Source organism: Benincasa hispida, chromosome 11, assembly GCF_009727055.1.
Source record: "Benincasa hispida cultivar B227 chromosome 11, ASM972705v1, whole genome shotgun sequence".
In the NCBI taxonomy this organism is placed as follows: Eukaryota; Viridiplantae; Streptophyta; class Magnoliopsida; order Cucurbitales; family Cucurbitaceae; genus Benincasa; species Benincasa hispida.
The window spans coordinates 59,050,058-59,066,171 of record NC_052359.1 but is presented as its reverse complement, the minus strand read 5'-3'; the positions used below and the strand labels follow the sequence as shown (position 1 = coordinate 59,066,171).

Below are 16,114 nucleotides of genomic sequence, written 5' to 3'. Positions count from 1 at the left end.
TGTCGCTCTTTTCATCTACGATCGATCGCCGCATGCGGTGCAAATGTGTTGATCTTTTTATCCAAGATCGATCGCCGCATGCGTTGACCTTTCCGTCCATGATCGATCGTCGCATGCACTGCAATTGCGTTGCTCTTTTTCGTTCTCGACTGACCGTCACATGCAGTACGAATGTGTTGCTTTTTTTGTCCTTGAGCGATCGTCGCATGCAGTGACCTGGTTCCTGCAAAATAAAGACTTGGACATCCCTTTTTGCCATCACAATGGGGTTAGCGGGTGTGCTTACGAAACTTTACAACTTTTACGTTTCTAAGCCAATTTCTATATGTTCGACGCAACTTTTTCCTTCTTTTTGCCACATATTCTAAATAAGATGGTATAAATAACTTGTATTTCTACAATTTATCACTCGCAGTAAGCTAGTAATAGAAGAAATGTCCAAAGAAATGATAAATGTATCAACAAGAGTTGTTGATCGAGCAGGTCCTTCAACAAGAGTTATTGATAGAGTAGGTCCGTCAACAAGAGTTGCTGATGAAACTGATACTTCACATCCTTCTCAAGAGTTGAGAATGCTTGGTCATAGTGGGAGGGTTGTACAATAGCCTAATCGGTACATGGGTTTAACTAAAACTCAAGTCATCATACCAGATGATGGTTTAAAGGATCCATTGTTTTTTAATCAAGCAATGAACAATGTGGACAAAGACCAATGGTTTAAAGCCATGGACCTTGAAATAGAATCTATGTTTTTCAGTTCTGTATGAGATCTTATATATCAACCTGAAGGGATAAAACCCATCGATTATAAATGGATCTACAAGAGAAAAGTGACCAAGCTGGTAAGGTACAGACCTACAAAGCTAGATTTGTGGCAAAAGGATTTACCCAAAGAGAGGGGTTAGATTTTGAAAAAACTTTCTCTCCATTTGCCATGATAAAGTTTATTAGAATACTCTTGTCCATAGCCACATTTATGATTATGAAATATGACAAATGGATGTCAAGATAGATTTTCTGAATGGTTATCTTGAAGAGAGTATCTTTATGTCTCAACCAGAATGGTTTATACAGCAGGGTCAAGAGCAAAAAGTTTGCAAGCTTAATCGATCCATTTATGGATTAAAACAAGCTTCTAGATGCTGGAATATGAGATTTGATGCTGCGATCAAATCTTATGGCTTTGAATAAAATGTTGACGAACCCTATGTATATAAGAAGATCGTCAACAAAACTGTCGCTTTTCTGCATTGTATGTTGATGATATTCTACTAATTGGGAGTGAGGTAGAATATCTAGCTGAGTTAAAAGGTGGCTGGCTTCACAATTCTAAATGAAAGATTTGGGAGAAGCATAGTATGTTCTTAGAATCCAAATAGTTCGGAATCGCAAGAATAGAACATTGGCATTATCTCAAGTATCTTATGTAGACAAGATGTTGTCTAGGTATAAAATGTAAAATTTCAAAAAAGGATTTTTACCTTTCAAGCATGGAATTCACTTGTCTAAGGATTAGAGTCCTAAGACACCTCAAGAAGTTGAAGAGATGAATCGAATTCCATATCCATCTATAGTTGGGAGTTTGATGTATGAAATGTTTGTACTCGTCCGGATATATGCTATGTCGTAGGAATTGTCAGCAAATTTCAGTCCAGTCCTGGTCAAGACCATTGGACTGATGTTAAATATTCTCAAGTATCTTCAGAGAACGAGAGGTAATATGCTCATGTATGGTCCTAAGGATCTGATCCTTAATGGATACACTGATTTTGACTTTCAAACCGATATTGATTCGAAGAAATCAACTTCAGGGTCAGTATTTACTCTTAACGGAGGAGCAGTGGTGTGGAGGAGCATCAAGCAGAGTTCTATTGCGGACTCCACATTGGAAGCTGAATATGTAGCTGTAAGCGAATCAGCAAAAGAAACACAGTTGATCCATTTACGAAGGCCCTCTCAGCTAAAGTGTTCGAGGGTCACCTAGTACGACTAGGTCTACGAGTTTTGTATCACTAAGGCAAGTGGGAGAATTTATGGGTATTGTGATGCCCTAGTTTATTGTATTTGTACATTTTATTCTCTCCATGTAAACTCAACATTGTATATATTTGTATATATTGATCCACTGGAGTTTTAGTCCAAGTGGGAGTATTGTTGGGTTTTATGTCCTAAAAACTTGCAGTTTGTAAAATAATAAACATTTTCTATAATCAATATACTTGTTATTGATTTCAAAAATTGTATGAAAGTCTAAATCCAATAAACTAAGACCCATGACTATTGTATGAGTACTTGAACTTTATGTGAAAACATAAGAGTGGATCGGGTTCGAGTAAATAGTCAAGTGGGAAGCAATTGTCTCCAACATAAGAATGGAAACATAAGACTAGGGCAAGTGGGAAGGAGATGGAGAGGAGGAGAGAAATGAGAAGAACTTTTGTTCTCTTTTTGTCTTTTCCAGAGAGAACTATTCTCTCAGTGTTTTATGGAGGAAGAAGAATGAGCACCATTCTTCTCTCTGACCCCTTTCATCATGTATTTGGCTGAGAGAAATTAGGGAGAAAGAGTTGTAACTCTCTCCCTTTAATTAATTAATATTAATTTAATAAAATTAAATTAATAATTATTATACATATAATAACAACCTTATTATATGTATATAAACTATATGTTATATTCCATATAATACATAATCTATAGTTACATATTATATCAAATATAATATAACCTATAGATGTATTTTCTCTCAACCATACAAGACATTTAATATAAATCACATTTATAGTAAACTAACTTTTATGAATCTCATTCATATAATTGATATTTTGATCATATCCAAATATTTAATTCCTTTCAACTTATTTATGGTATTGAATATAAATCATATTTATATTAAATTTAATTACATGAATCTCATTCATATAATTAATATTTGAATCATATTCAAACTCCTCTCATATTACCTTATATTATAATATATCAAATACATTATATAATTATATCACATCTATAATTAATTTAATTAATTATATCATATATAATTAATTCCCTCAATTATTTGAACACTTCAAATTAATTTAAAAATAAGTCTCAATTAAATCCTTGTTGAGCTACAGAAGGGACCTTATGGATATGTAAATTAAAGCTCTAACGGTACTTGGATAATTAATTAAACTCTTTAATTAAATCACCCAACATCCGTTAACTGCCGGTCATTCCACTAAAGGTCGACAGCTGCACTCTTCACACTACAGATAAATTTCTGTTACCATTGGATATAACCAATCAACAGTGCGATGACCCTTTACAAATTGCTCGTAAGTACAGCTGGGTCAAAATTACCATTTTGCCCCAGTAGTTCATCTAACTCTTTAAGTACCACTGATCCCTCTAATGAACAATAAGCCATAAAGTCCCTCTCGGGCCAGGAGAGGATGTGGTTACTATGTTCAAGCCCTGGAATCAGTCCTCAAGGGAGCAATTTATCTACTTGTCCCTGCATCGAGGAATGAGTGAATTTCATCTCGTGTAGTTGTGTTCCCAGCTCCCTAGTCAGACGAATCCCCAAAATGGTAGGCTTATTAAGTTGGCAATCTGGCCACTCTCACCCATACAAATCAAAGGACTGCCTTCATGAGAAGGAGTTCACAACTCACTCAGGATTCAGGTCATGTCACCTATGGTCATCCTAGTGAAATGTAAGTCTCTTTTATTAACGGCGTTTTACAGAGAGATTAATCATTTCGTGGTCCGGTCTTATACAAACTCTTTGTATAGGATACCCCCGCTCACATGTCTCTATATGAATGATTAAGATCAAATCATTTGTAGCACTTTACAACACTTGTAACACCTACAAAGCGGGACATATCCATAGTGTCACAAGATAAGGTACTCAGCCTTATCTATCTACTACAGACCATTTAGCTTATTATTTAAACAAGATCCACTTGTATGTTTTTATATACTTATTTAAATTACATAAAATAACCTAGGATCTTAGTTTATTGGATTGAGTATATGCTTATAAAATAACACTTATTTTATTAACAACAATATGTTTATACAAAGTTTGCAAACTACGAGATGACAAAGAGATTTAGGACACCAATCCCAACACTTCTAACATCACCCCATTCTTCATCCATTTGATGCTCATCTTGACCATCTCTTTGGTGATCCTCATCATCATCATCACCATCATGTTCCCCGTGATCAACTGCGTTTTACTGTTCTTGATTAAATCTTCCATTCTGAAGAAACAAAAAATAAATGGCAATGATCGATCAAAAATTAATAAATGATAGTACTATCTAATGACCGTTTAGATTATTCTAAACAATCATTTAGATAATCATAAATGATTATTGAGGAATAGCCAAATGATCGTTTAAGATTAGCTAAACGATCATTTAGGAATAGCTAAACGATCATTTAGGAATATCTAAACGATCTTTTAAGATATACTAAACAATCGTATATCAATGCATATATGCTTATCCTAAAATATTGTTTATCACTCAAACATTTTAAAAAAATGCATACCAAACACTAAACTAACTGCTTTATTTCATCAATTCTTGGGTAATGCGTTCATGTAAGCTTTTAAGCCACTTAGCCTCTTTTCTTGCTAATTACAAAGCAGTTCCATGGTAGACCTAGCTATGCAAGTCTGCTTTACAAACTTCCATGAAATAGCTCATATGTCTAATAAAAACACATATCTACTAGTGGAGCTTACTTTGTCGCTATTTATTACCCAATTGGTATCACAATACCCTTCTAATACAACATTGAATTTATCAAAATATAAACAATAGTCTATTATATCCTTAAGATACCTCAATAAACGATGAAGAGCAATCCAATGATTTTTATCAGGATTATGTATATATCTCCCCATTTTGCTCATAACATATGTAATATCAGGTCTGGTGTAGTTCATCATATACATAACGCTTCCTAAATCTTTGGATATTCAGATTGAGAAACACTATTACCCTTATTTTCCTTAAGACTCATACTATCAAATCTCTTTAATAGTTTTCAATGTGTGATTAACATAAAGAAAATCCATTTTCAGTAACACCAAGTATCACAGCCTCACCTAAATCTTTCATTTCAAATTGTGAGGACATAAATAACTTAATATCATTACTTACATCTATGTTTGTACCAAAGATCAGTATATCATCAACATATAAATAAATAATCACATAAATTTGAGTAAACACGTGTATCAAAGGATATTTACTAATGCTATCACACCGTTAAAGTTCTCACACCATTATTTGCTGGCTCATCCATTTGATGTATTATTCAAATACTATCAAGGCTTTATAGTAGTTATCTTAAATATTTTAGTCATATGAGATGTATCAAAATATTTGAAGATCCATTTAAACCAAATTAGTTTATTTCCTTTAAGAAATTTTACTAAATCCATAAATATCAATTTTCAATTTTTCTTTTCAAGATCCTAGATAGGCTCAATAAAATAAAGACTTTATACTTTCACTCAATTGGAATTGTATATATATACTCCTATGAATCCATGATCATCTCCTTATCTAACCAGTGCGTGACTTTGGTCGCATTTCCAACAATCCTACCCTCGAACAAATGACCAACTGAGCCTCCCCTCAAGTAGCCATCTATCCATCTAATTCTTACCTAGGCTAACACCTTTTCATTAGAGTATACTGTCTATCTGTCAGAGTTCAACCATGGATCACACCATGACTACTTTCGAGGTTCTGGTACATCTTTGCTTGACACCTGAGGATTATACTTGTTAGGTTTTATTTCTTAAAACTCGTAGATAGTAAATGTTATATTTGACCAATCGTTAATAAAGTGTTATTGATGTTTATTTGAAAAGATGTTATTGTTTTATCTTGCCTAAATAACCCTAATCCAATAAACTAACATCCTAGGTTGTTGTATGAGTCTTGAACTGTATGCGGAGATATATGGAGATCAGTGTTCAAGATACACCCTAAAAGGTGTATAGTATAGGGATAAAGTTGGGTACCTTATCCTGGTGACACTATAGATACAACCCACTTTGTATTTGATACAAACACAATGATCCACTGCATTCGTGTAAGGGATATGCGAGTGGGAGTATCTTATGCTATGAGTTTACATAAGACTGGACCGCGTAATAATAACAATAGATGTGACACCATTAATTAGTTAAGTTTCTATTTCATTAGGATGACCTAGACAACTTAGCCTCAATCCTGAGTGAATTATGGACTCCTGTTCAGGGGGGATTATCCTTTGATTTGTGTGGATGAGAGTGGTCAGTTCGTCAACTTAATAAGCCTACCATTTTAGGGACAAGACCAAGTGGGGAGCTAAGAACATAATTACAAAAAATAAAATTCATTCCTTCGACTTTAGGGTAAAGAGATAAGTATTCCCTTAGGTGGTATCTCTAAGTCTTAAGCAAATGACCCTACCCTCTCACTGGACCAAAAGTAAAACTCTCGCACTGGTACTTAAGGATGTAGAGGTAACCCAAGAGTAGAATGGTAATTTAACCCAACTGGTGTTACGAACACTCGTGAAGGACTAATTTGCTATTGGTCAATAACCATGGACACAAAAATATATCTGCAATGAAAAAGGTGCAACTGTGGGTCTATAGTGGAGTGTACTAACAGTTAATGAATATTGATTAACTTGTTTAATGAATTTAGCCAATTAATCTCATATCGTTGAAGTTTCTAATATGTAGATCCATTAGGTCCCACAGGTAGCACATAAAGGGTATTGAGATAGTTAAAGTAATTTGAAATGTTCAAATTTACTAAGGAAAAGAATATAATGTATGGTGAGATATTATAATATAAAGTTTATATTTTAATTAAACTTTATAATATAAAATTTATTTTGAATTTGATTCAAAATTAATTTATGGNATATTTTAATTAAACTTTATAATATAAAATTTATTTTGAATTTGATTCAAAATTAATTTATGGGAGAATTAAATATTTGAAGAAGTTTAAATATTAAATTTAATATAAATATAATTCATATTAAAACTACAGGTTAAAATTAATGCGCATTAGATGCACATTAAAACTATCGTTAATATGAGAGAAAATAATTGAATGTGATTCAATTATAAGGTTAAATTAAAGATGTGATATTTGATTTAATGATTAATTAATTATTTAATTGAATTAAAACTATAGCTTATGAGAGAGAGATATATTAGAATATGATTCTAATGCACATTTAACTACATATGAGATATTTAATTATTATTAATTAATTTAATCAATTAATAATTATTTGATTTATTTTAATAAATTAAATTTTGGATTTATTTTTAAATTAAATGAATTTATTATTATTTAATTAAATAAATTAAATTTGATTTAATTTATTAAATAAATAAATAATGAATTTAAATAAATTATATATATATATATATATATTATAACAAACTTCTCAATGGAAGTGGGAGAGATATTCTCCAAACTTCCTCCTCTCATCACACAAGAAAAAAAATACAAAGAACATTTTTTTCCTCTTTTCTTTTGGTCTTTTTGAGATTAAGTTGGCGAAGCCATAGTCATCAACAAGGGTAAGGGTTTCTAGATTTTTATTTCATCTGTTAATTTGTTATTAAAATCTGAGAATGGTCTAAAATTTTTTTTGCTGCGCTTGAGATTTTAACCCAACAATATCCACATGAATAAACTAGGACACGACCTTGGTACCAATTGTTGGAGACAACTCTGAATATCTTCACAATAGCATGATATTGTATCTATTTTGGGCATAAGCTCTCATGGTTTTGATTTTGAGTTTGACCCCAAAAGGCCTCATACTAATGAAGATCGTTATTCTCACTTGTATACCTAAGAAAAATCCTTATAAAATATCACATACATTATAGTTTAAACAATATCTTAAATTTCCATAAAACTTCTACATGCTTTCTAAATGATAGATTTTACATATTTTCATACTACCAACAAGCTCAGTAAATAAAATGTTATACGACCAAATTTAATTAAAAGTAATAATAATACTTTTCAACCTCATGGAAATTAATGGCCAACCATTTTTAAACATGACAATTTATGACATGCATCATACATAAGCTTTATCAAATATAATATATAAAATATTATTTTCATCCATGTTAACGGGATAATCAGACTTGCTAAAATTAATCATAATAGTATCCCATTTGAGCTATTCTAAACAATACAATAACAATAATATTATTATCTTCTTATTGCACCTATTATTTGCTATTCATGAAATATTGTAATAAATACTTATAAAATATAAATTGAATATCATGCTCAAATGTAGCAATGAAATAATATTTGCAAACTGACAAAATACATGTAAAATTAAATTTGTGGAACAAACTGAAAAATCACACGAGCTAACCACGTTAGCACATGTCACATCAACCACCACCTCATCAATCAAGAGCAATCTTAGTCCAACAGTTCAACAAAGATATCGCAATCCAACAAATCAGCAATCAACACCTCAATCAATGGAATGGTGCATAATTTCTTGCCAAATTTCCAATGGCGATAATATCCAGTATTGCAAATATTATTTTACTTGTTTGGATATTACACATAGCCTCTCAACTTGCCTTACAGAATGACTTTCACCATGATGCATATTTCTCTACTTTATATTCCCTTCTTTTTGAGAAATTTGTTTCTTAACATATTTTTCAATTAATGTACAGTTGACATTTTCCCAAAACCAATGATGAATTAATTATTAGAACGATTATTATTATTCTTTTCTTGTATATAGGAAATTAAGTCTCCATTAAGTTTGATCCAATTTTTAACCAATAAGACTCGAATTTAGAATAATATTTGAATCAAATCAAGCCAACATTATTCAAATTTACAGAAATTTGAAAAATAAAAATGCCAAAACCATCTCTATCACAAACCATGGATGACAATTGATTTAGGTCATTATTTCTTTAATTTATTCTACTTTTAATTTTATTAAATTTTACTTCCTCGATATATAGCATCTCTCAAATTTTTTCTAATTTTAGATTAACCTATACTACTCTAAAAAAGAGAATCAAAATATAATATTTTTCAAAAGTTCTCTCAATAGACTATTCGTTCAACAAAAACTAAGCAAGCAACCCAACTATGCTTATATAGTCGCTAAAAGAAATTACCTTCTTTCGTATCATTACCACTTAGTGTGCAATCTAGAACATTCGCCTCGTATACCGAAACATAATTTCGGGAAAAACAATATTTTCACCTTTGCTCTAAGAGACTTAATTGTAAAGTCTATCTCTCTATGCCACCCATTCCCATATATTGACTGTGGCAACAACTTGCCATCATTTTCTCCCTCAAAACCCCTTTTCTCAAGCTCAATCACATCTTTGCATCGCTGCAGATTTCAAAACTGACAACTCTCTCCATTCTGCCACCGTTATTTCCTTTTCCAGAGTAATCGGACTAGGCTCGTACACTAGCTAGCTGAATTCTCAAGTGGCAAGGTGATTATCATGGCTATCCTGATTTCATTATATCCAATGAAATCCAGTGGTGCCAGTAAGATCTTGAGATTGAAGGCTAAGAAAGAATCCAATTCAAGCGTCAATTTTGTTGATCTCTCGAATCCGAATAGATTTAGGAGGACATTTGATCGACAAATATATTTAATTTCAAACTGTAGGAACCAAATGTCGATTGTTTGTTATGTCGTGGAAGATCCACTGTCTTGAAAGTAAATTCGACGCGACCACGATGTTAAATTGCGTATGTCAATTGCTCCATAAGGTTAACACAACTCCAAACTCAAGCGTGCACTCGCAGAAGAAAGGATTGGAATCATTGAAAGAGTATGCTTAGAACAATACAAAAAAACAAAAGAGAAAGAGGAAAAAAATAAATCCACATCCACTATTTGTGAAGAGGATGCTAGGGCATTCCAATGGACAAAAGAAACAGAAAAAAACATTTTAGATCCAACCACTATGATATAATTTAATGTAAAACATTTTAATCTTTTCCCTCTTTACTTTTTCTATGGGCCTTAGCCCAAGTCATTCTCAACACCAACCAGAAGATTTGAAATCGAATGGTGCAAAATCGAGAAAAATGGAGGAGAAAGAGAAAGTGAGATTGAAAATAGGAAATAGTAGGTGGAAGAAAACGGATGCCACCACAGATCTCCAATCTTTGAATGAGTAATTAAGCAACTGTCGAACAAAATTAGTTAAAAGTTCTTCCCCATTTAAAGTTTGCTAATCAATATGCTACAACACGGTTTCATTAGTCAACAAACTGTCAAATTAACTCAAGGCCATTTAGAAATTATATTCCAAAATCTCATGAATTCTCATGAACTAAAACGCTCATTTAAAAATTTCATGGACCAAATAGATATTAACATCAAATCTTGAAGATCAAAAGTATGTTTTGTCCAATTTTAACAGGTCGTTGTCATATGTAAATAAATGTCGTGTTAATTGAATTAAGGGGTTTCAACATAAAAGACCTTAAAATAAGGGCTATGTTACATTAATGTCTTGAACATTTTTTTTTTTTTTTGTACAAAAAAGCTTATTGATTTTGTTTTTCTACTACTGTCAGTGGCTATTTACAATTTAGCCATTGGTCCCACCCATAACTATGCTTCTCTCTACACACGCTTGAGGCTTCATGCCCATCAAGATTTTTTTAAAAAAAGAAAAATCATTGACTCCTCCACTTCCCCTTTCTTCCTCCTCCCTCTCTTTTCTCCTTCTGGCGATTTCATACCCTTTCGTTGTCATTGTTTGCTCGTCGGATTCGATCGTCATTTGCCAGTCCGTCGCATGTCATTCGTCCTCATTCATCAGTCATTCACCTATTGGAATCAGCCGTTCGTCCTTGTTCATCAACTGTATTCCATCACCGTCGACTTTCGGTAGTCAAGGTAAGTCGTTAGTCTTCTTCTTGTTGATTCTCTCTCCCATTCACGGTTTTCTCCCTTCGTTTGTGTCGTGCACCAAGATCCAACCACTTATACAGATCCGTGTTGACCATGGCTGAAAAAGAATAAAAGACAAAGATGGAGGGTTATGTGTTATAAACCCCATATGAAGATGAACTTTATTCATGATGCTTATACAGATCTGCCGCACCAAGACCAAGGAGAACCTTTAAAAAAAAAAAAAAAACCTAAATATATATGTTATAAACTCCTAAGGAAATATGCATTCATTTACTTGATATGTATGAATTATATATTGTTGTTTATTTTATATTTATTTGGTTTTCATTATTCTATGGAACCAGAGATTCTAGTTTTCGGGCATAAGAAACAAGAGTTGATTTATGTTGAATATTAAGTCAATATGTGATTTATATATTGTGCGATAACTTATAAAGAAATTTAGTTAAACAATATATTCTCTTAATTTTGTACATTGTAATATCTATTGATCTTAATTTTGTATATGTTCCAAGGTATATTGACAATGTTTGAAGGTATTTGTTAGAATATAAAAATTAATTGAGAGTTTCTTTTTATTTAGATTTTATGTGTATTATGATATATACAAATATTGATGTGTTGGGATTTCTGATTACTTAAATGATATATATACTGTAAATAAAAGTTATGATATATACTGTGATTTATATTGAATAGCCAATATTATTTATATATGTGGTATATTTCATATATTAGATTATATGGTGATTTATGTCCTGAATCAATCTTTAATTTATATACTGTGGTATATTTCATATATTGGTTAGAATATTTTAAAATACCTAACAAATGTTATGAGGTATATTTTAAATAGTCATGAATCCACAAAAAATGTAAAACCAACGAAAAAAAATTCATTAAATGTATTTTCTTTCTCCAATTAAATTAAATAAAGAAAAAAATCTCAACAAATAAATGCATTTTCTCTTCATTTGAAATGAAAAAATTATTAAATATATCTTCTCTTTCCATCGTTAAGAAAGTTTCAAAAATAGAAAAAAATATATATATAAATCGAGAATAAAAATAATAAAAATAATAAATTTGTCCAAAAATAATACTAAAAAGCCTTTATTGAAAAAATTCAAATTCGAAGTATTTTTTAAATACAGGGTCGTTTTATGTGAAAATCCCTTGAATTAACGAGTCACAATCTTAACTTATTCACGATAAAATGGGGCCTCAAGCTGATGTGGGCTTAATCAGTCGTGAACGTTTGGACCTTGGTCTTATCATAAAATGGGCCTCTTCTTCTCACCCGGCCCATGAACGGTTGCATTCCATGGCAGTAGATAAGCAGATAGAACGTAAAACCAGAAAGAAGCAGTGCTTTCTGAGAAGCCAAAGCGAGAGAGACGAAGAAATGGAGAAGTACTTCGGAAATGCTTACAGAGGCGACCCCGGAGTTCCACACACCGACCCAGATCGTTTCGTCAACATTTGGATTGGATCCGCCGCCTTCTCTGTTTTCACATGGTTCAATCCCTACATGTGGCAACTCTCCAATCAGTTCAAGTACTTGGTTCTTTCTTTCTCAGTGAAATGTCTTAATTCTTTAAACTACAGAATTATTAGTTTGAATTCGTGTTCTGCTCTGCAATTCGCCTTCCTGCTTCATGGCTGTTGTTATGTACTGATGTTCAATTTCTCTAGAAATAGATTCACATTCCTCTTGGTGGGTCGGTTTTCAATTCAATTTTTTCTTGAGTTCAACTTTGATTAGGATTTTTTTTTTAGGGTTTTACAGTCCCAATTGATCTCATTGGTCTAGAAGTTTTAGGATATGTTTGGAAGAATTTTTTAAATAGGTTAAATCATTTCTGTCCTATATATAAAATCCCTCGGAATCCCTTTAGTATTTGATTTTACAATGCGGTTTCATACCATCAAAATTAATTTTGAATTATTTAAACTACATTTTGGGTTAATCTTGAACCGACAAAAGTGATTTTAACAGTTAAAATTACTCTCATATGCTATTAGTGACTAGATGATTCAGTTTCATTGCCCATATAGTGATAATCTTATCTTATTATTCAGCTGGCTGTGAAATTCCAAAATTATATTGTATCGTGATAATCGTTTCACTTGTTATTCGTTGCCTGTAAAGGAATGGACATCTTTTGTTCTGCGGAAGAGTTGTTTCTGTTATTGGAATTTGTATTCCTTCTACAATAGAATTTATTCGATCCTCCAGAAAACAAGTTTTGGCAACACTTCTACCTGTACTGACAAGAATATAAATTTGTTCTTCCTACTGGCAAGCATATGAACTATCATAATTATAAATGATTTTCTTCTAATGTTATTCAATTCTAATCTTGTTTTCGGATTCTGCTTCTTTTAGTCTTGAGAAACACTCTCGTAAATGAATATGATGTAGTGGATTTTTTGATCAGGTTTATGCCTTATGCTATCTCCTGGTTCATTAATGTTGTTCTATTACTCAGAAGTTAGAACTAGAAGCACTAGTCTAAATTTGACGAAATGTACATGCTGGGTTGTTGATATAGGAGATATTGGCATCACTGCTTGTTTTTTGTACGCTTCTTCTTTTGCATTATACCCATCAGAGATCGTGGGCGCAGGCTGTGATTCTTTATATTGTTTTTGCTGTTACTGTTTTACAACTGTGATCTTTATTCTCAGTTCATATTTGAAGTCTGCATTCTCAATTTGTAATTTGTAGTTGGCATGACAAAGCATTTTTGTTTGAGCAATACCATTGGAAAAAGGCGCGTCAAAAGAATCAGCCATACCAGTTCAAGGTACAATGTTCTACATCTACTCCAGTTTGTATGGAAGCAAACAAGCATTTTTGCATATGAACCGCATTATACTTTCAATATTTCATGGAATGGTCATGTTCTTATAAAATTTTTGTTGCTGCAGTGGAATCAGTACATGGACAAGGACCACCGGGATTCGTATTATTTTAACTGGCCTGTGTACTTTCCTTAGGCTCTCTGATTATGTAAGAAAACTGTTGCTCGACTGCTTAGTTATTTGGTTTGTTTGGGTGGCAAAGAGAGATTATTATTACACTAAGACTCAAAGGCTTATGAATGTGTAGAATCGTATTTCTTTTGACCGGTTTGGATAACGCTGTGTTGTGTGGTCGCACTTTACTGTAGTAATGATTTTGAGAATGGATGAACCATATTCGGTACCATTTGCAATTATATGATAAAAGGCATTTTATATCATACTTATACGTAACATAGAAACTGAAAGAAGTGTTAAAACTGGCTGGTCAGATGTCCAAATAAGATTTTATCTTCCTCTCTCATGATCAATAGATTATATAACAATGCTTTGGCTTTGATATGTGAACATTTTCATTTTGTTTTTTTCTTTTTCTGATAATATGTGAGGTGTGAGAATTGAACCTCTAACCTCAAAATTGAACATTCCAAATAAGATCTTATTGCATATCTTTTACCATATACTTCATTACATATAATTCCCGGATTGTTCTGATGATCTTAGATCTGATGGATATGCTCAAAATTACGATTGTTCTCAGTCTCACATTTTACAGGTGGGGTGTTCTGATTCAAAGATGAAGCAGAAACCCAATTTTCTCATTTATGGGTATGGATTTCTTAAGAACAGCTTCACCATTGATGTATTAGTCAAGGCCCAAAGTGGAATATTATGGGCCTAAACTAAAGCTCAAGTTGCAATGTTTGAAGAACTGTAACCCCCTTTTGAAGCACACCCATAAGTATTTCAGCTTTACAATCACTATGCATAAAGGGAAAAGGGTCATAATGTCCAAAGTAAAAGCATCTTCATTCCCACAATCCCACCCAAGTGAAAGCTGTTGAATCAAACTTCATTAGCTTATCTAAATATAAAAGTCAAAAATTAGAATGATTATGGTGATCAACTTCATTCTTCATGATGATGATATTCTCTAAGATATTGTTCATTCTTCTATTCATTAAAATGGGTGAATTTCCCTTTATGCCATCATACATGGAAAATAACCTTCTAAATGGTAGTGACACATATCTTTCAAGGTCAATTTGTATGATTGATCTTTATGATTTACGCTTGGGGTTTTTCTAGTTTTAAAAGTTTCGATATGATCCCATGATTTGGTTAACCGTAATAATCCATTTGTTTTTGTCCATTTTGAAATTAATCTACTTTAACTAGTTTGTCTTTCTTATTATTCAATTTTAGTACACTTAACTCTGAAATAATGCTCAAACTATCAAAATTAAAGGGATTTATTTACTGGTATACTAAAATAGGAGCCAATATTACATAAATGTTAAAAGTTTCGATATTTACAAGTTTGTCTGACACGAATTAATTATGAATTTTTATATAATATGTCAATTGCTATCATAACCTTCCAAAATTTTATAAACCGATATTAAAAGAATAAAGATAAAAACCTTCATTTCTTGAAATCAACTAACAAATTGTAATAAGGATATTTTGGTTTATAAAAATAATAATTTCGTCCTCAAACTTTGGTTGGTAACGATTTAGTTCCTGTACTTTTAATTTTGTAACAATTTCCATAAACTTTACTCTTTAACAATTTAGTCCCTGTACTTTAAATTTTGTAATGATTTAATCCCTATTGTAGAGATTAATTTAGGGACTCAATTTTTTTTTAGTATAATACAAAGTCTACATTGTAAAATAACTAAACTTGACATCAAATTTGAAAATACAATAATCAAATTATTACATACTAAAATGCATTAACTAAATCGTTACAACATTGAAAGTATAGGGACTAAATTATTATAAACCAAAGTTTATGGATTAAATTGTTACTTTCATGAAAATTTAGGAACCAAAAGTATTTTTTAATAAAAAATAAAATTATTTGACATTTTGATAATTATTTCCTAAAGTTGAATTTACTTCGAGATGATTTTCAAATTGAAACGATGTCGGAGTCAAACTAACAATTGAATCCAAAATGGGCACATGGTTTGTAAGAACTACTCCCAAACACAATTTCAATAATTCAAACTACATGGGAGAAAAAAATGTAAAGAACATAGAAAAGCAAGAAAAGGAAAAGAATAAAAGGGAAATGAAGAGAATGGGATTGGCTTTTCTTGAAGAT

The 16,114-nt window shown here is 31.8% G+C and overlaps 1 protein-coding gene across 1 annotated transcript; it reads left to right on the top strand.

Moving 5' to 3' along the window:
* The first annotated feature begins 12,325 nt into the window (after positions 1-12,325).
* Positions 12,326-14,198, top strand: LOC120090020. Its single transcript, XM_039047499.1, has 3 exons — positions 12,326-12,531; positions 13,706-13,784; positions 13,909-14,198. The coding sequence occupies exons 1-3, from the start codon at positions 12,380-12,382 to the stop codon at positions 13,975-13,977; spliced, it is 300 nt and encodes a 99-aa protein (XP_038903427.1). The 5' UTR covers positions 12,326-12,379; the 3' UTR covers positions 13,978-14,198.
* The last annotated feature ends 1,916 nt before the right edge of the window (positions 14,199-16,114 follow it).

Excerpts from the sequence above, each read along its gene's own strand:
- LOC120090020 (XM_039047499.1), top strand. The coding sequence starts at position 12,380 with ATGGAGAAGTACTTCGGAAATGCTTACAGAGGCGACCCCGGAGTTCCA. Across the intron at positions 12,532-13,705 it reads CAACTCTCCAATCAGTTCAA|TTGGCATGACAAAGCATTTT; the intron begins GTACTTGGTTCT and ends TGTAATTTGTAG. Across the intron at positions 13,785-13,908 it reads ATCAGCCATACCAGTTCAAG|TGGAATCAGTACATGGACAA; the intron begins GTACAATGTTCT and ends TTGTTGCTGCAG.